The sequence below is a fragment of the Piliocolobus tephrosceles genome, chromosome 1, assembly GCF_002776525.5.
Source record: "Piliocolobus tephrosceles isolate RC106 chromosome 1, ASM277652v3, whole genome shotgun sequence".
NCBI classification, from domain to species: Eukaryota; Metazoa; Chordata; class Mammalia; order Primates; family Cercopithecidae; genus Piliocolobus; species Piliocolobus tephrosceles.
The window spans coordinates 93,143,990-93,164,941 of record NC_045434.1 but is presented as its reverse complement, the minus strand read 5'-3'; the positions used below and the strand labels follow the sequence as shown (position 1 = coordinate 93,164,941).

General features: G+C 41.7%; 1 protein-coding gene across 4 annotated transcripts in view; it reads left to right on the top strand.

The window, feature by feature from the left end:
• ASH1L (ASH1 like histone lysine methyltransferase) overlaps positions 1–20,952 on the top strand; it is a 229,069-nt gene that overhangs the window by 115,431 nt on the left and 92,686 nt on the right. For all 4 annotated transcript variants that reach the window (XM_023213962.2, XM_023213961.1, XM_023213960.2 and 1 more), the window contains one exon: positions 15,579–16,320. In XM_023213962.2, coding sequence (XP_023069730.1) covers positions 15,579–16,320 — 742 coding nt within the window. The remainder of the gene's footprint in view (positions 1–15,578; positions 16,321–20,952) is intronic.

The following is a 20,952-nucleotide window of genomic DNA, read 5'->3' as shown; positions in this document are numbered from 1 at the left end:
TTTTTTTTTTTTTTTTTGAGATGGAGTCTCACTCTTTTGCCCAGGCTGGAGTGCAGTGGTGCCATCTTAGCTCACTGCAAGCTCCACCTCCTTGGGTCATGCCATTCTCCTGCCTTAGCCTCCCGAGTAGCTGGGACTACAGGTGCCTGCCACCACACTGTGCTAATTTCTTTTTGTATTTTTAGTAGAGATGGGGTTTCATTGTGTTAGCCAGGATGTCTCCATCTCCTGACCTTGTAATCTGCCCGCCTCAGCCTCCCAAAGTGCTGGAATTACAGGCATGAGCCACTGTGCCCAGCCTTTTTTGTTTTTTTTTTTGACACGCAGTCTTCCTCTGTTGCCCAGGCTGGAGTGCAATGGTGCGGTCTCAGCTCAGTGCAGTCTCCACCTCCCAGGTTCTAGAGTTTCTCCTACCTCAGCCTCCCGAGTAGCTGGGACTGCAGATGTGCACCACCACATCAGCTAATTCTTACATTTTTAGTAGAGATGGGGTTTCACTATGTTGGCCAGGCTGTCTTGAACTCCTGACCTCAGGTGATCCACCTGCCTTGGCCTCCCAAGGTGCTAGGATTAGAGGCGTGAGCCATTGCACCCAGCCGTAAATGGTAACTTCTGTTGTTACTGTTGCTACTGTTGGCCCTTCTGCCATTATTATGAGGGTATGGAATGAGAATTAGGTCATATACAAGGGAGACAGGGTATAGTGGTAAAACATAAAAAAAAGATTGCAAAGGCGTTTAGCCACATTTTTTCTTTTTTATGGGACAGAGTCTTGCTGTGTCACCCGGGCTGGAGTGCAGTGGCATGATCATGGCTCAATGCAGCCTCCGCCTCCTGGGTTCAAGTGATTCTCCTGACTCAACCTCCACAGAAGTTGGTACTATAGGTGTGAGCTACCATGCCTGGCTAAGTTTTGTATTTTTAGTAGGGGCAGGGTTTTGCCATGTTAGCCAGGCTGTTCTTGAACTCCTAACCACAGATGATCTGCCTGCCTTGGCCCTCCAAAGTGCTGGGATTACAGGCATGAGCCACCCTGCCTGGTCTGTTTAGCTGCATGTGATGAGTTGTCTTAAATCTTTGCTGAGTACTAGGCCCTCCTCGCATAGAGTGAAACTCCAAAAAAACGCCCTAAGAAAAACTAGGGCGTTGTATATGAAAAATTCCTAAGGTTTACATTTGGCATGAGACATTTGAACTCTGACTACCAACTGTAGGGTCCTTGGGGACAATTGTGAAGTCCCCCATAAAGATTACATCTTGGCCAGACGTGGTGGCTCACGCCTGTTATCCCAGCACATTGGGAAACCAAGGCGAGTAGATCACTTGAGACCAGGAGTTTGAGGGCAGCCTGTCCAACATGGCAAAACCCCATCTCTACTAAAAATACATAAAAATTAGCCAGACATGGTCACACACGCCTGTAGTCCCAGCTACTTTGGAGGCTGAGGCAGGAGAATTGCTTGAACCCAGGAGTCAGAGGTTGTGAACCCAAGATCATGCCACTGCACTCTAGCCTGGGCAACAGAGCAAGACCCTGTTTCAAAAAGAAAAAAAAAAAAAAGGTTACACCTTAGCAGGACTGAAGTATCTCTGGAATGAAGATTACACTAGACCCTAGTAATGATTTAAAACAGGGTTCGAGGAATCAGACTGTCAAACTGTTCTACAAGTAACTGATTTTTAAAACAAAGTTCAACATTTAAAAACATTTTAATTGTGAAAAAACAAAATTTTGTTTTAATTGTGGCAAAATACAGATAATATAAAATTTACCGGCAGGGCACGGTTGGTCACACCTGTAATCCCAGCACTTTGGGCGGCCGAGGCGGGCAGATCACCTGAGGTCAGGAGTTCGGGACCAGCCTGGCCAACATGGCAAAACCCTGTCTTTACTAAAAGTACAAAAATTAGCCAGGCGTGATGGCGGGCGCTTGTAATCCCCGCTACTCAGGAGGTTGAAGCATGAGAATCACTTGAACCCAGGAGGTGGAGGTTGCAGTGAGCCAAGATCACGCCACTGCATTCTAGTCTGGGTGATAGAGTGAGATTCTGTCCCAAAAAAAAAGAAAAAAATTTACTGTCTTAACCATTTCTAAAGCCATGTGCGGTGGCTCACGTCTGTAATTCCAGCACTTTGGGAGGCCGAGGCGGGCAGATCTTGTGAGGTCAGGAGTTCAAGACCAGTCTGGCCAACATGGTGAAACCACATCACTACTAAAAATATAAAAATTAACCAACCATGGTGACACATGCCTGTAGTCCCAGCTACTCAGGAGTCTGAGGCAGGAGAATCGTATGAACTTGGGAGGCGGAGGCTGCAGTGAGCTATCACGCCAGTGCACTCCAGCCTAGGAGACAGAGCTAGACTCCCCGTTTCTTTTTTTTTTTTTTTTCAGACAGTCTTGCTCCTATTTCCCAGGCTGGAGTACAGTGGCATGATCTCGTTTCACTGCAACCTCTGTCCCCCAAGTTCAAGTGATTCTCCTGCCTCAGCCTCCAAGTAACTGGGATTACAGGTTTCCGCCACCATGCCAGCTAATTTTTGTATTTTTAGTAGGGACAGGGTTTTGCCATGCTGGCCAGGCTGGTCTGGAACTCCTGACCTCAGGTGATCTGCCAGCTTTGGCCTCCCAAAACGCTGGGATTATAGGCATGAGCCACCGCGCCTGGCCTAGACTCCCCATTTCTAAGTGTACAGTTAGTTCACTAGCGTTAAGTACATTTACATTATTGTGCAACCAATCTCCGTAATTTTTTCATCTTGCAAAACTGAAACTCTATATCCATTAAATAAGAACTTCATATTCCCCTGTCCCTTCAGTCTCTGGCGCTCACCCACTAAAGTGGAACCATACGGTGTTTGTTTTTTTATGACTGGCTTGCTTAACTTAGCATAAGGTCCTCAGGGTTTATTTATTTATTTATTTATTGAGATGGAGTTTCACTCTTGTTGCCCAGACTGCGGTGCAATGGAAAGATCTCAGCTCACTGCAACCTCCACCTCCTGGGTTCATGGGATTCTCCTGCCTTAGCCTCCTGAGTAGCTGGGGTTACAGGCAGGCACCACCACACCCAGCTAATTTTGTATTTTCAGTAGAGACTGGGTTTCTCCATGTTTGTCATGCTGGTCTCGAACTCCTGACCTCAGGTGATCCGCCCGCCTTGGCCTCCCAAAGTGCTGGGATTTCAGGCGTGAGCCACCGTGCACAGCCAGGGTTTATCCAATTTTTAGCATGTGTCAGAATTGCCTTCCCTTTTAAGGCTGAATAATATTCCTTTGTATCTTTTACCACATTTTGTTTATTGTTGTTGGTTTATAAATGGTTGCTTGGGTTGCTACCAACTTTTGGCCATTTGTGAATAATACTGCTATGAGCACTGGTGAACAGATACCTCTTCCAGACCCTGCTTTCAGTTCTTTTTGGTATATACCCAGAAGTGGAATTCCTGGATTATATGGTAATTCTATTTTTAATTTTTTGATGGATTGCCCTACTGTTTTCCACAATAGTGTACCATTTTACATTCCCATCAACAGTGTACAAATGTTCCAGTTTTTTTGACTTCAACATTTTTTAAAGGAAGACAACAGAATCCAAACAATGTAACATTAAACTATCTAGCATCCTGTAAAAAATTAATAGGCTTGCCAAGAAGCAAGAAAATATGACTCAGCAGAAGAAAAATCAGTGGAAACTGCCACAGCAATAACATGGGGTATAATTGATACTAAATGAGCTATTTTTGATAATTTAAAGGAAAATGTGAACATAGGATAGAAACGAAAAATATTTAAAAATCCGCCAGGCGTGGTGGCATGTGCGTGTAGTCCCAGTTACTCTGGAAGCTGAGGAGAGAGGATAGTTTGAGGCTAGGAGTTCAAGGATGTAGTATAATATAACTGCACCTGTGAACAGCCACTGTTCTGCAACCTGGACAACAGAAGGAGACTTCATCTCTTTAAAAAAATCAAATGCAACTTCTATAGATGAAAAATGCAATATCTGAAATGAAAATTTCACTAAATGACATAACAGCAGATTAGATCCTACGGAAGAAAAGATTACTAGACTTGGAGAAATACAAATAAAAGTTATCCAAAATGAAGTACAGAGTGGAATAAAAAATTGACTAAAAAAATGAATGAGGGCCGGGCGCGGTGGCTCAAGCCTGTAATCCCAGCACTTTGGGAGGCTGAGATGGGTGGATCACGAGGTCAGGAGATCAAGACCATCCTGGCTAACCCGGTGAAACCCCGTCTCTACTAAAAAATACAAAAAACTAGCCGGGCGAGGTGGCGGGCGCCTGTAGTCCCAGCTACTCAGGAGGCTGAGGCAGGAGAATGGCATAAACCCGGGATGCGGAGCTTGCAGTGAGCTGAGATCCGGCCACTGCACTCCAGCCTGAGCGACAGAGCAAGACTTTGTCTCAAAAAAAAAAAAAAAAAAGAATGAAACTTTAGTGACCTCTGGTACAATATCAAGAGGGCTAATATACATGGGATAGAGTCTCATAAAGAACAAATTTTAGCCGAGGCGTGGTGGTGGCTGCCTGTAGTCTCAGCTACTCAGAAGGCTGAGGCAGGAGAATGGTGTGAACCCGGGAGGCAGAACTTGCAGTAAGCCGAGATCGCACCACTGCACTCCAGCCTGGGTGACAGAGTGAGACTCTGTATCCAAAAAAAAAAAAAAGCACATTTTTCTCGTATTCTTTTGAAGTGCATGTGGAATTATACCAAGATACCATCCTATTCTGGGTAATCAAATGTCTTGATACGTTTTAAAAGATTAAACTCATGCAGAATATATTTTCAGACTACAATAGAATTAAATTAGAATTCAGTAACACAAGTTACGAAATTCTCTAAGTATGTGGAAATTAAATAATGCACTTCTAAATAATTCATAAGTAAAAGATGAATTCCCAAAAATCAAATTAGAAAATACTTTGAAATGAATAAAAATGAAAACACATAGAAATTTGTGGAATAATTTCAGAATATTTATAGCTGAGATTATTAAACACGAAAGATCTATCTAAGTCAGTGGCCCAAGTTCTCACCTTTAAGAAGCTGGAAAAAGAAGAGCAAGTAAAACCCGCATTAGAAAGAAGAAAGTGGGCTGGACGCAGTTGCTCACGCCTGTAATCCCATCACTTTCAGTGGCAGAGGCGGGCAGATCACAAGGTCAGGAGTTCGAGACCAGACTCACCAACATGGTGAAACCCCGTCTCTACTAAAAAAATACAAAAATTAGCTGGGCATGGTCACGTGCACCTGTAATCCCAGCTACTTCGGAGTCTGAGGCAGGAGAATTGCTTGAACTGGGAGGCAGAGGTTGCAGTGAGCTGAGATCGCACCATTGCACCCCAGCCTGGGCAACAGAGCAAGTCTCCGTCTCAAAAAAGAAGAAAGTGAAAGTTGGGTGGTGTGGCACCCCTATGCCTGAAGTCTTAGCTACTTAGGTGACTGAGGCAGGGAAAGGACTGCTTAAGCCAAGGAGTTTGAGGCCAGTCTGAGCACCTTGGCAAGACCCATCTCAAAACAGTAACAACAGCAGCAACAAAACAAAAAGAAAAATAAAAATTAGCCCAGAATAGCCAAAGTTATTTCTAAGCTGAAAGGGAGAAATCACTTTACCTGACTTCAGTTATACTACAGAGCTATGATAACCAAAACAGTATGGTACTAGCATAAAAATAGACACATAGACCAGTGGAACAAGAGAGCCCAGAAACAAATCCACACACCTACAGTGAACTTATTTTTGACAAAGGTCCCAAGAGCATAAAATCTCTTCAATGAATAGTGCTGGGAATACTTGATATTCATATGCAAAAGAAAAACTAGACCCCTATCTGTCAGCACGTGCAAAAACTAAAATTAAAATGGATGAAAGGCTTAAATCTAAGATCTCAAAAGTATGAAACTACTATAAGAGAACGTTGGGAAAATTCTCCCGGATATTGGTCTGGACAAAAATTTATGAGCAATACCCCACAGGCACAGGCAGCCAAACAAATATGGATAAATGTGATTAAATCAAGTAAAAAAGCTTCTGCACAGCAAAGTATACAATCAATAAACTGAAGAGACAACCCACAGAATGGGAGAAAATATTTGCAAACTACGCATCTAACAAAGTATTCATAACCAGAATATATAACTTCAAACCACTCTATAGGTAAAAGTCTAATAATCCGTTCGAAAAATGGGCGAAAGACTGAAGAGGTATTTCTTAAAAGAAGATGCTACAAATGGCAACAGGCAAAGGTACTCATCATCATTGATTATCAGAGGAATGCCAATCAAAACTACAATGAGATATCATCTCACCCCAGGTAAAATGGTTTATACCCAAAAGACAGGCAGTAACAAGGTTGAGCGTGGTGGCTCACTCCTGTAATCCTATCACTTTGGGAGTCTGAGGCAGGCGCATTGCCTGAGCCCAGGAGTTCGAGACCAGTCTTGGCAACACGGTGAAACCCTGTCTTTACCAAAAATACAAAAATTAGCCAGTCTCATAACCCAGTCTCAAATAAATCAATTAATAAATTAATATTTTTTAAGAAAAACAGTACATGAGAAAAATCACCTAGTTGTCTAAGTAGATTAAGGGAACATATTTGACAAAATTTGACGTCCATTCATGATTTTTAAAAAAAGCTCTTAGAAACTAGAATAGAATTTGCTCAACCTATTACAGGGTGTTTGCAGAAAAACCTACAGCTAACCTAATACTTAATGGTGAAAGACTGAATGCTTCCTCCCTAAGATTGGGGAAAAGTTATAGATGTCCACTACTTTTCAGCATTGTAGGGAAGTCTTAATATCTTACTTGGAGATAATACGACTTGCAGAAAATTCCCAAGGAATTTGTTTAAAAGTTGCTGGAACTTAATAAATGAGTTTAACAATACAATTTCTGTGTGTTTAAGCTCAACATATAAAAATCATTGTATTTCTATATACAGTGAACAATTAGAAACTGAAATGTAGCCAGGTGTGGCTCACACCTGTAATACTAACACTTTGGGAGACAGAAGTGTGTGGATCGCTTGAGCCCAGAAGTTCCAGACCAGTCTAGGCGACACGGCAAAACCCCCATCTCTATAAAAATTACAAAAATTAGCTGGGCATGGTGGCGCACACTTGTAGTCTCAGCTACTTGAGAGGCTGAGACATGAGAATTGCTTGAACCCAGGAGGTGGAGGTTGCAGTGAACCGAGATCATGCCACTGCACTCCAGCCTGGGTGAAAGCAAGACCTTGTCTCAAAAAAAAAAAATTAACTAATTGAAATATAAATAATACTATTTACAGTTGTATTAAAAGCCATTAAAGTCTTAATGATAAATTTAGAAAAACATGTACGGGATCTGTATAATAAAAAGTACAGTGGCCGGGTGCAGTGGCTCACAGTAATCCCAGCAGTTTGGGAGGCCGAGGCAGACGGATCATTTGAGGTCAGGAGTTCGAGACCAGCCTGGCCAAACGGTGAAACCCTGTCTCTAGTAAAAATACAAAAAAAAAAAAAAAAAAGTACACTGTAGGCCCAGTGGCTCATACCTATAGTCCTGGCAACATGGAGTACTGAGGCAGGAAGATCATTTGGGGCCAGGAGATTCAGACCAGTGTGGGTAACATAGTGAGACCCTGTCCCTTAGGGGGAAAAAAAAAGAAAAAAAAAAATATACGCACACACACACACATCTACGTACTCACACAAATTTAAATTAAAATTAAATCACAAAAAATTAAAAAAATACAAAGTCTTTTTGAGAAAAATTGAAGAATAGGAGAGATATGTCAGAGACATTTTTGAAAGACTCATTATTGTTGAGATGTCACCTTTCTCCAGATCACTCTGTAGTCAGTGGACTCAATGCAGCTGCAACAGGATTTTAATATAAACTGGCAGACTGATTCTAAAATTTATATAGAGGCCAGGTGTGGTGGTTCAATTGCAGCACTTTGGGAGGCCACCGCAGGAGGATCACTTGAGCCCAGAAGTTAAAGACCAGCCTGGGCAACATAGACACCCCATCTCTTATTTTTTTTTAAGTTATTAAAAAATGAAATTTAGACTGGGTGTAGTGGTTCACGCCTGTAATCTCAGCACTTTGGGATGCCGAAGTGGGCAGATAACCTGAGGTCAGGAGTTCAAAACCAACCTGGTCAACATGACGAAACCCTGTCTCTAGTAAAAATACGAAATTATCCGAGCATGAATGTGTGTAATCCCAACTACTCGGGAGGCTGAGGCAGGAGAATTGCTTGAACCCGGGAGGTGGAGGTTGCAGTGAGCAGCAATCATGCCATTGCACTCCAGCCTGGGCAACAAGAGTGAAACTCCCTTAACTTTCAGTTGATTTTTGACAAATGTGACTATTTCAATGGGACAAGGATAGTCTTTTCAACAAATGGTGCCGTAACTACTGGATATCCTTATGGAATAAAAAGATCACTGACTTTGTTTCATACCACATGAAAAATTTAAATGAAAAAAGATCATACACCCCTATGAAATTTTGGAAATAATAAAACTTTTAGAAGAATAGGAAAAAATCTTTAAGACCTTGAGGGGTGGTCAAAGATTTCTTAAATAGTATAGAAAGCAAAGACCATTTAAAAAAAAAATTGACTTTATCAAACTTTAAGACTTTTGTTCTTCAAAAAACATTATTTAAGGCTAGACTTATGCCTGGTGGCTCATGCCTGTAATCTCAACACTTTGGGAGGCTGAGGCCAAAGGATCATTGAAGCAATACTCTGTCTCTATGAAAAAAAAAAAAAAAACGCTTAGGGAGGATGTTTCCAGATAATCACTTGAGCCCAGGAGTTGGAAACCAGCCTGGGCAACATAGTGAGACCCTGTCTCTAAAAAAAAAAAAAAAAAAAAAAAGAAAGTAGAAAAATTATCCAGGTGTCCTGTTTCATGCTTGTAGTCCCAGCTACGTGGGAGGCTGACGTGTGAGAATCCCTTGAGCCTAGGAGGTTGATGCTGCAGTGAGCTGTGATTCTGCTGTTGGCACTCCAGCTTGGTCAACAGAGCCAGGCTGTGTCCCTTTAAAGAACAAACAAACAAGGCTGGTTGTGGTGGCTCATGTCTGTCATCCCAGCACTTCAGAAGGCTGAGGCAGGTGGATCACTTGAGGTCAGGTCAGGAGTTCAAAACCACCCTGGCCAACATGCTGAAACCCCATCTCTGCTAAAAATACAAAAATTAGCCAGGCATGGTGGCAGGCACCTGTAATCTCAGCTTCTCAGGAGGTTGAGGCACAAGAATCCTGTGAACCCCGAGAGGTGGAGGTTGCAGTGAGCCAAGATTATACCACTGTACTCCAGCCTGAGTGACAGAGTGAGACTCCATCTCAGAAAACAAACAAACAGAAAATATTATTTAAGAAAATGAAAATGTAAGCCACAAAGTGAAAGAACCCAGTAAAAAATAATCGGCAAAATATCTGAATAGAATTTTCTCAAAAGAATGCATATGAATTGCCAATAAGCTCATGGAAATATGCTCAACATCAGGGAAATCCAAATTAAATTTATAAATGAGAACATGCCCACTAGAATGATTAAAATTTAAAAGACTGGATAATACCAAGTCTTGGTAAGGATGTATAGGATCTTTTTTTTTTTTTTTTTTTGAGACGGAGTCTCGCTGTGTCACCCAGGCTGGAGTGCAGTGGCCGGATCTCGGCTCACTGCAAGCTCCGCCTCCCGGGTTCACGCCATTCTCCTGCCTCAGCCTCCCAAGTAGCTGGGACTACAGGCGCCCGCCACCTCGCCCAATTAGTTTTTTGCATTTTTTAGTAGAGACAGGGTTTCACTGTGTTAGCCAGGATGGTCTATGATCTCCTGACCTCGTGATCCACCTGTCTCAGCCTCCCAAAGTGCTGGGATTACAGGCTTGAGCCACCGTGCCTGGCCAGGATGTATAGGATCTTTAACTCAGTCATTGATGATGGGACGATAAAATAGAACAATCACTTTGGAAAAATTTCTTAAACATACATTTACTTGATTTAGTAATTCTAGGCAGGTGCAGTGGCTCGCACCTGTAATCCCAGGACTTTGGGAGGCCAATGCAGGCGGATCATTTGAGGTCAGGAATTCGAGACCAGCCTGGCCAACATGGTGAAATCCCGTCTCTACTAAAAATACAAAAATTAGCCAGGCATGGTGGCAGGTACCTGTAGTCCCAGCTACTCAGGAGGCTGAGGCAGGATAATCACTTGAACCCAGGAGGCAGAGGTTGCAGTGAGCCAAGATCACGCCACTGCACTCCAGCCTGAGTGACAGAGTGAGACTCCATCTCAAAACAAACAAACAAAAAAAAAAGATTTAGTAATTCTAGTCTTAGGTATTGACCCAAGAGAAATGAAAATATGTTTAAACAAAATGTCATGTGCACCCATGTTCATAGGATATTTTTTCTTTATGGCTAAAAACTGGAAACAATGCAGATTTCCAGGTGAATGTGTAAAGAAATTATGGTATATTCATTTAATTCAGTTGTAAAAAGAAATATGTGAATAGTAAAAAGGAACAGTAAAAAGAAATGCAGCAATGTGAATGATTCTCAGATTTTTGCTGTGTGAATGAAGCTGTACAATAAAATGCATATTCTATCTTTCCATTTATATGAACTTCTAGAAAAGCAAACTTAATATATAATAGGAAGCAGATCAGTTGTTTCTTCTCTGAGGCTGTGGATGACAGGCAATTTATTTTCTTGGAAAGGACACACAATAACTTTTTAGGGTGACAGAAATGTTCTATATATTGGTTATCATGATGGCTACATGGTAAATTTTTCAAAACTCAAAAATGTATGTATAAAAAACATGCATTGGGCCGGGCGCGGTGGCTCAAGCCTGTAATCCCAGCACTTTGGGAGGCCGAGACGGGCGGATCACGAGGTCAGGAGATCGAGACCATCCTGGCTAACACTGTGAAACCCCGTCTCTACTAAAAAATACAAAAGAAAAACTAGCCGGGCGAGGTGGCGGGCGCCTGTAGTCCCAGCTACTCGGGAGGCTGAGGCAGGAGAATGGCGTAAACCCGGGAGGCGGAGCTTGCAGTGAGCTGAGATCCGGCCACTGCACTCCAGCCTGGGGAACAGAGCGAGACTCCGTCTCAAAAAAAATAAATAAATAAAATAAAATAAAAATAAAAATAAATAAAAAACATGCATCGAATGTTATGTGATACTTTACCACAATGAAGTTAATTTTGAAAATAAGTTACATCTAAAATATAGTGTGCAGCATCATGTCCTAGACTACCAAGAAACATAAATTGGCAGGCCAGAATTTGTGAAGATAGGAACAATTCAAAAATGAAGTGTGAGGTATTAATAGCTCTAGGTAAATGGCTGAGGAAGGAGGCTTCAAAAGTGTGTACCCATTTTAGGATTCTCTTTTAAACTAATATTCATGGATTAAATGCATTGGTAGCTCTGAGTAGTTGATGAAGGGTTAGAGGAGATAAAAATAATTCCAAGATTTTGATCCCAGGATTCGTTCTGTTGATTAATTATGTCCTGGTCATTGGAGATAAAAAGTGATTTTGATGAATACAGTCACGTTAGTGGACCAAACATTGTTTGAGAGTTACATACATTAAACCACTAATTTGAAGTGTGATTAGTGTTAGGAAAGGAAAAAGTATTATGATAATTCTTAATAGGGGACCTAAATTAAGAGTGAGGAGGATGCTTCCTGGTCAGGTAAATAATCTTTCAGGAAATTATGTCCTCTCTGTAAACTAAAAAATGAATAGTCATTAAGCAGATGAATTTGTGGAGAAAGATTGTTCCAGGTAGAGAGAAAGGCACACTCAAAGGCCTTGAATCAAGAAAAAGCATGATGAGTTTAAGAAACTGAAGTTTATTATTACTAGAATTAAGGGTCTAAGATAATGAGATTGAGGCTGGAAGAAAAGGTAATAATAATTTTCAAGTTGTTTTATGTGGTAAGAGCCTTTTTAAGAGTTGTAAGCAGAAGCTGAAACCTGATCAAATTTGTGGGGTTTTTTGTTTTTTGTTTTTAGACAGTCTTGCTCTTGTCGCCAGTCTGGAGTGCAATAGCATGATCTCGGCTCACTGCAACCTCTGCCTCCCAGGTTCAAGCAATTCTCCTGCCTCAGCCTCACAAGTAGCTGGGATTACAGGCGCCTGCCACCAAACCTGGCTAATTTTTGTATTTTTAGTAGAGACGGAGCTTCACCATGTTGGCCAGGCTGGTTTCAACCTCCTTACCTGATCCACCCACCTCAGCCTCCCCAAGTGCTGGGATTACAGGCGTGAGCCACCTTGCCGGGCCTTTGTATTGTTTTTTAAAGATCACTCAGGCTGCTATCTAAAGAATGAGTTGGAGGATGATGAAAATAGCAGCAGGAAGAACAATGTTTCAGTTGTCTGTTGCTGCCTAACAAAGCACCTTGAACTTACTGGCATGAAACAATAATAATCAGCTATCATCTCCCAGGTTCTCAGGATTGCCTTCCTTTGGTTGTAATTGCATGGTGGTGAGCTAAAGTCATCTCAAAGAATTCCTTATTTTGCCAGGCAAGTGGCTGTAATTCCAACACTAACTGTAATCCCAACACTTTGGGAAGCTGAGGTGGTTGGATCATTTGAGCTCAGGAGTTTGAGACCAGCCTAGGCAACATGGCAAAACTCCATGTCTACAAAAAATACAAAAAAGTAGCCGGGCATGGTGGTGCATGTCTGTAGTCCCAGCTACCCGGGAGGCTGAGGTGGGAGGTTCGCTTGAGCCTGGGAGGTGGTGGTTGCAGTGAGCTGAGATTGTGCCACTAGGCTCCAACCTGGTTAACATAGTGAGACCCTGTCTCAAAAAACAGGCCGGGCACAGTGACTTACACCTGTAATCCCAGCACTTTCAGAGGCCGAAGCGGGCGAATCATGAGGTCAGGAGATGGAGACCATCCTGGCTAACACAGTGAAACCCCATCTCTACTAAAAAATACATTAAAAAGTTAGCAGGGCGTGATGGTGGACGCCTGTAGTCCCAGCTACTCAGGAGGCTGAGGCAGGAGAATGGCGTGAACCCAGGAGGCGGAGCTTGCAGTCAGCTGAGTTCGTGCCACTGCACTCCAGCCTGGGCGACAGAGCGAGACTCCGTCTCAAAAAAAAGAAAGGATTCTTTATTCCAATATCTAGTGGTTGATACTGGTTGTTGGCTATGACCTCAGCAGGATCTTTTGGCCAGTATGCCAACTCATTGCTTGGGCTTCCTTACGGTTTGGAAGTTTGAATCCAAGGGCTTGTGGCGAGGCCAGGGTCGGGGCAGAGGGTGAGGCAGAGAGAGAGAGAGAGAGAGACCTTTTCTAACCTAACATTGGAAATCATCACATTCTTCCACTGAATTTGTTTGCTAAGGCAAGTCTTCAGTGGCAGCAGAGAGGGACTAGACTACAACTTGATAGGGAAAGCATCAAGTGATTAATGGACATACTTTAATAGCCCCATAAGGAATTACGCTATTGCTTCACGGCAGGTAGATAACATTACCTTAGTCTCGGTGGCTGCAGTAGAAGAAAGGAAAGTGGACAGGTTTAAGAGTTTAAACTAATAGAAGACAGAATTTTATGATGTGTGGGGAGGGTGAAGGAGCAAGAATAAATGATGTGGCCTGAGCTTGGATAACCAACGTCCTGCCACATGATTGATGGTCAGTATACATAACGTTGAATAGTTAGCTTTATGGTATCATTAACTGATGTTGGGAATCTGGAGAGAGGAGCAAGGTTGAAGAGAGCGAAAATGAAATGAGATGTGAATATGAGTTTGAGAAACCTGTGAAACTTGCAAAAGTAGACAGAAGAAAGGTCTATTCAGAAAATAGAAACTCAGTGGTCATCTGAATATAGATGATAGTTAAAAGAATTGCTAAAGAGAGAATAGAGAGTGAGACAGGAAAAAAGCATAGACTGGAGAGTTTTTAAAAGCTGTAGCATTTAAAGGTTGGAGAAAAGGAAGGGGTCATTTTTCGTTTTGGTAATTTTCAGATAAAACTGAAGATTGGTATGAATATTTAGAAGTCACTTACATACTGATGATAATTGAGACTATGAGAATAAACATGTTCCCAGTGGGAAAGTAAGTATAAAAGGTAAATAACAAGTACTCTGTATTGAGGACCTCCACAGTTAAATTTAATGGAGTTGCAAGTAATTGAAAGTTAATCAAAGTATATTATAGAAATAGTGTAGGCAGGATTTTAAAGAATTGTGATATCAAATATAGCTGAGAGTCTGAAATTTTTTAGTTTTTTAAAATTTTATTATTTTTCTAGAGACAGGGTCTTGCTCTGTCATCCAGGCTAGAATGCAGTGGCGTGATCATAGCTCACTGCAGCCTCAAACTCCTTGGCTCAAGCAATCCACCCGCTTCAGCCTCCTGAGTAGATAGGACTACGGGTACAGGAAACCACACTGGGCTGATTTTTATTTTTTGTTGAGACAGGGTCTCAGTACGTTGCCCAGGCTAGTCTCGAACTCCTGGCTTCAAGTGATCCTTCCACTTTAGCCTCCCAAAATGCTGAGAGTACAGGTGTGAGCCACCATTCCTGGCCTGAAAATGTTTAAATATCAAATTGAGACAAGGGTCTATAGGCCAGAGTTGATGATAAAATAAAATAAAAAAATAATGTCTTAAAAATTTAGACAAGGCTATTGGATATTATTTGAAGAAAGTTACTGGTAATTTGAGAAAAAGTTCATAGTCTGATGATATTGGGATCTAGAATGCCTGAGGCTAATAAAGGATTATCTAGTATAGTTATCACATTTAGAAGTCATATAGATAAGAAATCCATTAATTAACTTTGGAGAAGTATGACCCATGAATAATAGTAGTAAACTAGACAGCATGGGAAGTGACTTATTTTGAACTGATTTTTAAATTATTAGTATTTTTTGAGACAGAGTCTCGCTCTGTCATCCAGATTAGAGTGCAGTGACTCACTGCAGCCTCGATCTCCCAGGCTCAAGCAATCTTCTCAACTTAGCGTCATAAATAGCTGAGATTATAGGTGTGAGCCAGCATGCCTGGCTAATTTTTTTCTATTGTTTGCAGAGACAGCTTCTTGCTATGTTCCCTAGGTTGATCTCGAATTCCTTAGCTCAGGAATTCCTCCTGCCTTGGCTTCCCAGAATACTGGGATTACAGACATGAGCCACCATGCCCAGCCTTTATCCAACATTTAACTTTTAAGTCCCTTAGCTTAACTGTACCTTAATTTTTTTTAATTTATTTTTTATTTTTGACCTTCATTTTTGAAGAATTAAATGTTTTTTCTTTCTACTCCTTACTTCAAAGTGAGAGTTGTTCTTTTTTAATTTACATATTATTAGAGAAATATAGGCCAGTTTTTGTTTTATCTTGTTGTAATAACCTTTTTCAGGAAAGTAAACCATCAATTTACCTATGATGTGTAATCTTGCTACAGAAAATAGAGCAGTACTCCCTTTTACCTGTGTAAAAACTTATTTTAATAGCTAGCTGTGTCCAATTTTGCCTATGTGTGATTTATTGTCTCTTTCAGTAAATGGAGTTCCCTCTCGAAGTCCAAGATTAGTTGCTTCTGGGGATGACTCTGTGGATAGTCTGCTGCAGCGGATGGTACAAAATGAGGACCAAGAGCCCATGGAGAAAAGGATTGATGCTGTGATTGCAACTGCCTCTGCACCACCTTCTTCCAGTCCAGGCCGTAGCCACAGCAAGGACCGAACCCTGGGAAAACCAGACAGCCTTTTAGTGCCTGCAGTTGCAAGTGACTCTTGCAATAATAGCATCTCACTCCTCTCTGAAAAGTTGACAAGCAGCTGTTCCCCTCATCATATCAAGAGAAGTGTAGTGGAAGCTATGCAACGCCAAGCTCGGAAAATGTGCAATTACAACAAAATCTTGGCCACAAAGAAAAACCTAGACCATGTCAATAAAATTTTAAAAGCCAAAAAACTTCAAAGGCAGGCCAGGACAGGGAATAACTTTGTGAAACGTAGGCCAGGTCGACCTCGGAAATGTCCCCTTCAGGCTGTCATATCAATGCAAGCATTCCAGGCTGCTCAATTTGTCAACCCAGAATTGAACAGAGGTGAGGAAGGAGCAGCATTGCACCTCAGTCCTGATACAGTTACAGATGTAATTGAGGCTGTTGTTCAGAGTGTAAACCTGAACCCAGAACATAAAAAGGGGTTGAAGAGAAAAGGTTGGCTATTGGAGGAACAGACCAGAAAAAAGCAGAAGCCATTACCAGAGGAAGAAGAGCAAGAGAATAATAAAAGGTAATTCCTCATTTAACATATTATCTGAGTAGAGGAAACTAGCTTGGAACAACTATAATGTAACTCTGTAGCTGAATTACTAATTTCATCTTATAACCTTTCACTTTTTACTATATGAGACCATTTCTTTTCAAAAATTGTTCTTATATATTGCTTTTACAAGTTATAATTAAGAACCAAAAAGGCTAGGCGCAGTGGCTCACACCTGTAATCCCAGCGCTTTGAGAGGCTGAGGTGGATGGATCACTTGAGGTGAGAAGTTCGAGACCAGCCTGGCTGACATGATAAACCCTGTCTCTACTAAAAATAAAAAATTTAGCTAGATGGGGGAGTGCATGCCTGTAATCCCAGCTACTCAGGAGGCTGAGGAGGGAGAATTGCTTGAATCCAGGAGACTGCAGTGAGCCAAAATTGCACCACTGCACTCCAGCCTGAGCGCGGAGCGAGACCCTGTCTCAAAAACAAACAGAAAAGAAGCAAAGGGCAAATAACAATCCACTCTGAACCCACTCACTTTACAGACAAAGGAAATCAAGGCCCAGAAAGATTATGTATTTTATCCAATATAGAGATGTGTGAGCTCTGTGATCATTTTATGTGCATATCACATTTTGCTTATCCATTCATCCATTGATGGATACCTGGGGTGTTTCCATGCTGTAACACTGCTATGACAGTGAGTATACAAATACCTCTTTCAGACCCTGCTTTAACCTTGGATATATTCTCAGAAGTAGAACTGCTGGATCATACGACATTTCTATTTTTAATTTTTTAAGGCACTGTCATATTGTTTTCCACAAGGGCTATATCATTTTACATGCACAAAGATTTCAGTTACAGTGCACAAGGATTTCAGTTACTTTACATCCTCACCAACACTTGCTATTTTCAATTTTTTTTTATAGCAGCCATCCAAATGAGTATGAAATGGGTATCTCATTGTAGTTTTAATTTGCTATTCCCTAATGATTAGTGACAAACATATTTTCGTTTCTTTTTTTTTTTTTTTTTTTGAGACGAGTCTCGCTCTGTTGCCCAGGCTGGGGTGCAGTGGCCGGATCTCAGCTCACTACAAGCTCCGCCTCCCAGGTTTACGCCATTCTCCTGCCTCAGCCTCCCGAGTAGCTAGGACTATAGGCGCCTGCCACCGCGCCCGGCTAATTTTTGTATTTTTAGTAGAGATGGAGTTTCACCGTGTTAGCCAGGATGGTCTCGATCTCCTGACCTCGTGATCTGCCTGTCCTGGCCTCCCAAAGTGCTGGGATTACAGGCGTGAGCCACTGCACCCGGCCTGGCAAATATATTTTCATACGCTTATTGGCTATTTGTGTATCTTTAGAGAAATGTCTACTCAATCGCTTTTTCAATTTTTGATTGGGTTGTTTGGTGTTGTTGAGTTTTAGCAGTTCTCAATATATGCTGGATATTAGTCTCTTATCAGGCATATAAGCAAATATTTTCTCCCATTCTGTAGATTGCCTTTTTACTTTGTTTATGCTGTCTTTTGACATACAAAATTTTCTGATATGAAGTCCAATTGTCTGTTTTATCTATAAAGCTATGGTAATCAAAACCGTATGATAGTAGCATAAAGAGAGACATATAGACCAATGAAGTAGAATAGAGAGCCCAGAAATAAAACCTTGCATACATGGTCAGATGATTTTTGACAAAGATGCCCAAACCATTGAGTGGGGGAAAGGACAGACTTTTTAACAAATCATGCTGGGAAAACTGGATAGCTGCATGCAAAAGAATGAAGTTGTAGTCTTACTGTAAACCATATACAAAATTTAACTCAAAATGAATCAAAGATATAAATGTAAAATCTAAAACTATAAACTCTTGGCCAGGCACGGTGGCTCACTCCTGTAATCCCAGCACTTTGGGAGTCCAAGGTGGGTGGATCACGAGGTCAGGAGTTCGAGACCAGCCTAACCAACATAGTGAAACGTGTCTCTACTAAAAAGAAAAAAATTAGCCAGGCGTGGTGGTGTGTGCCTATAATCCCAGCTACTTGGGAGGGTGAGGCAGGAGAATTGCTTGAACCCAGGAGGCGGATGTTGTAGTGAGCCAAGATTGCACCACTGCACTCCAACCTGGGTGACAGAGCAAGACTCCTTCTCAAAAAAAAAAAAAAAAAAAATGGCTGGGTACAGTGGCTCACGCCTGTAATCCCAGCATTTGGGAGGCTGAGGCGGGCGGATCACCTGAGGGTCAGAAGTTCGAGACCACCCTGATCAACATGGAGAAACCCCTTCTCTATTAAAAATACAAAATTAGCTGGGTGTGGTGGCACATGCCTGTAATCCCAGCTACTCAGGAGGCTGAGGCAGGAGAACCCCTTGAACTGGGGAGGTGGAGGTTGCAGTGAGCCGAGATTGTGCCATCACACTCCAGCCTGGGCAACAAGAGTGAAACTTTGTCTCAAAATAAATAAATAAAAATAAAACTGTAAACTCTTAGGAGGAAATATAGGACAAAAACTTCATAGCATGGAATTTGGCCATGATTTCTTAGATGTAATAACAAAGGCACAGGCAATAAACCATTTTTATTTTTATTTTTATTTATTTACTTTTTTTTGAGACGAATTTTCACTCTGTCATCCAGCCTGGAATGCAATGGCATAATTCCCACTCACTGCAACCTCCACCTCCCGGGTTCAAGTGATTCTCCTGCTTCAGCCTTTTGAGTAGCTGGGATTACAGGTGTGCGCCACCATGCCTGGCTAATTTTTGTATTTTTAGTAGAGATGAGGTTTCACCATGTTGGCCAGGTTAGCCTCTAACTCCTGACCTCGGGTGATCCACCTGTCTCAGCCTCCCAAAGTGCTGGAATTACAGGTGTGAACCACCACACCTGGCCCATATTTAATATTTTTTAATGAACCAATTCAATGTTCATAATTTATAAATGGCTTTTCTTAATGTGGCATGTTCACTCTTACTCATATTCTCTATCATCTCTCCTGGTGAATCCTGGATAGAGAGGTTTTTTTTTTTTTTTCCATCCACCTATATAAAAATAATTGCTTTTTTCTAGAGAATATATTTTTTAATTTCAGGAGCAATACACGCTGGTAATAAATAATTTAATGAAACTAGTAGCTTACTGATTTAAAAGTAAAAGTCTCTTTTCACGTGCTCTCCCTTCCTCTTATCCCATTTTTCTCTCCATGGATAATGCTATTAACAGTACATTGTGTATTCTTTAATGCTGACAGCTTGTCATCAGAACATACAGAATTACCTTATACCATGATAGGAATATATGATAATTTATGTAATTACACTGTTGTGATTGACTAGATATTGCTTTTTTATATTTAGTTCTTTATGTCGCTTATGTAATACTGAGTATTAGCTATGAGTTAGAGGTTTAATTTTCTTTCAATACTATTCATTAGAATTTAGCCATTCCCAACTTATTTGGAATGATACATTTATCATATACTAAGTTTTTGTTGTTATTGCTGTTGTTGTTTTTGAAACGGAGTTACCCAGGCTGGAATGCAGTGGCACAGTCTCGGCTCACTGCAACCTCTACCTCCTGAGTTCAAGTGATTCTCATGCCTCAGCCACCCAAGTAGCTGGGATTACAAGCATGAGCCACCACGCCCAACTAATTTTTGTGTTTTTAGTAGAGACGAGGTTTCCTCATGTTGGCCAGGCTGGTCTTGAACTCCTGACCTCAAGTGATCAGTCTGCCTTGGCCTCCCAAAGTGCTGGAATTACAAGCATGACTCATCACACCCAGCACTAAATTCTTTTTTTTTTTTTTTTTGAGACGGAGTCTCACTCTGTCGCCCAGGCTGGAATACAGTGGCACAATCTCGGCTCACTGCAACCTCTGCCTCCCAGGCAAGCGATTCTCCTGCCTCAGCCTCCTGAATAGCTGGGATTACAGGCACACACCACCACACCCGGCTAATTTTTTTGTATTTTTAGGAGAAACAGGGTTTTACCATATTGGTCAGACTGGTCTCAAACTCCTGACCTGATGATCCTCCCGCCTCAGCCCCCCAAGGTGCTGGGATTACAGGCATGAGCCACGGTGCCCGGCCATTCTAAATTCTTTTTTTGAGACAGAGTTTCGCTCTGTCGCCCAGGCTGGAGTGCAGTGGCACGATCTCAGCTCACTGCAAGCTCCAATCCCTGAGTTCACGCCGTTCTCCTGCCTCAGCCTCCCAAGTAGCTGGGACTACGGGCGCCTGCCACCTCGCCCAGCTAATTTTTTGTATTTTTAGTGGAGGTGGGGTTTCACCGTGTTAGCCAGGATGGTTTCGATCTCCTGACCTTGTGATCCGCCCGCCTCAGCCTCCCAAAGTTCTGGAATTACAGGCGTGAGCCACCGTGCCCGGCCTCTAAATTCTTATATATTGTTAGATCTCAGGGTCTTTTCAAATATTTTTATATTCTTTTCTATCAGGATATTTTGGTATCTCTGTCATAACAGTTTAATTATTGAAGCTTTAAGACACTGACAAGGAGGATGATTTCTGCGTTTACTGTAGTTTGAGACATCTTGACCATTTATGTGATGAAGGGTCGTCTTTAAAATGTGCTTCAAGAAAAGGCTTTCATCAGCCTGGGTAACATGGTGGAACCCTGTCTTGAGTAAAAAATA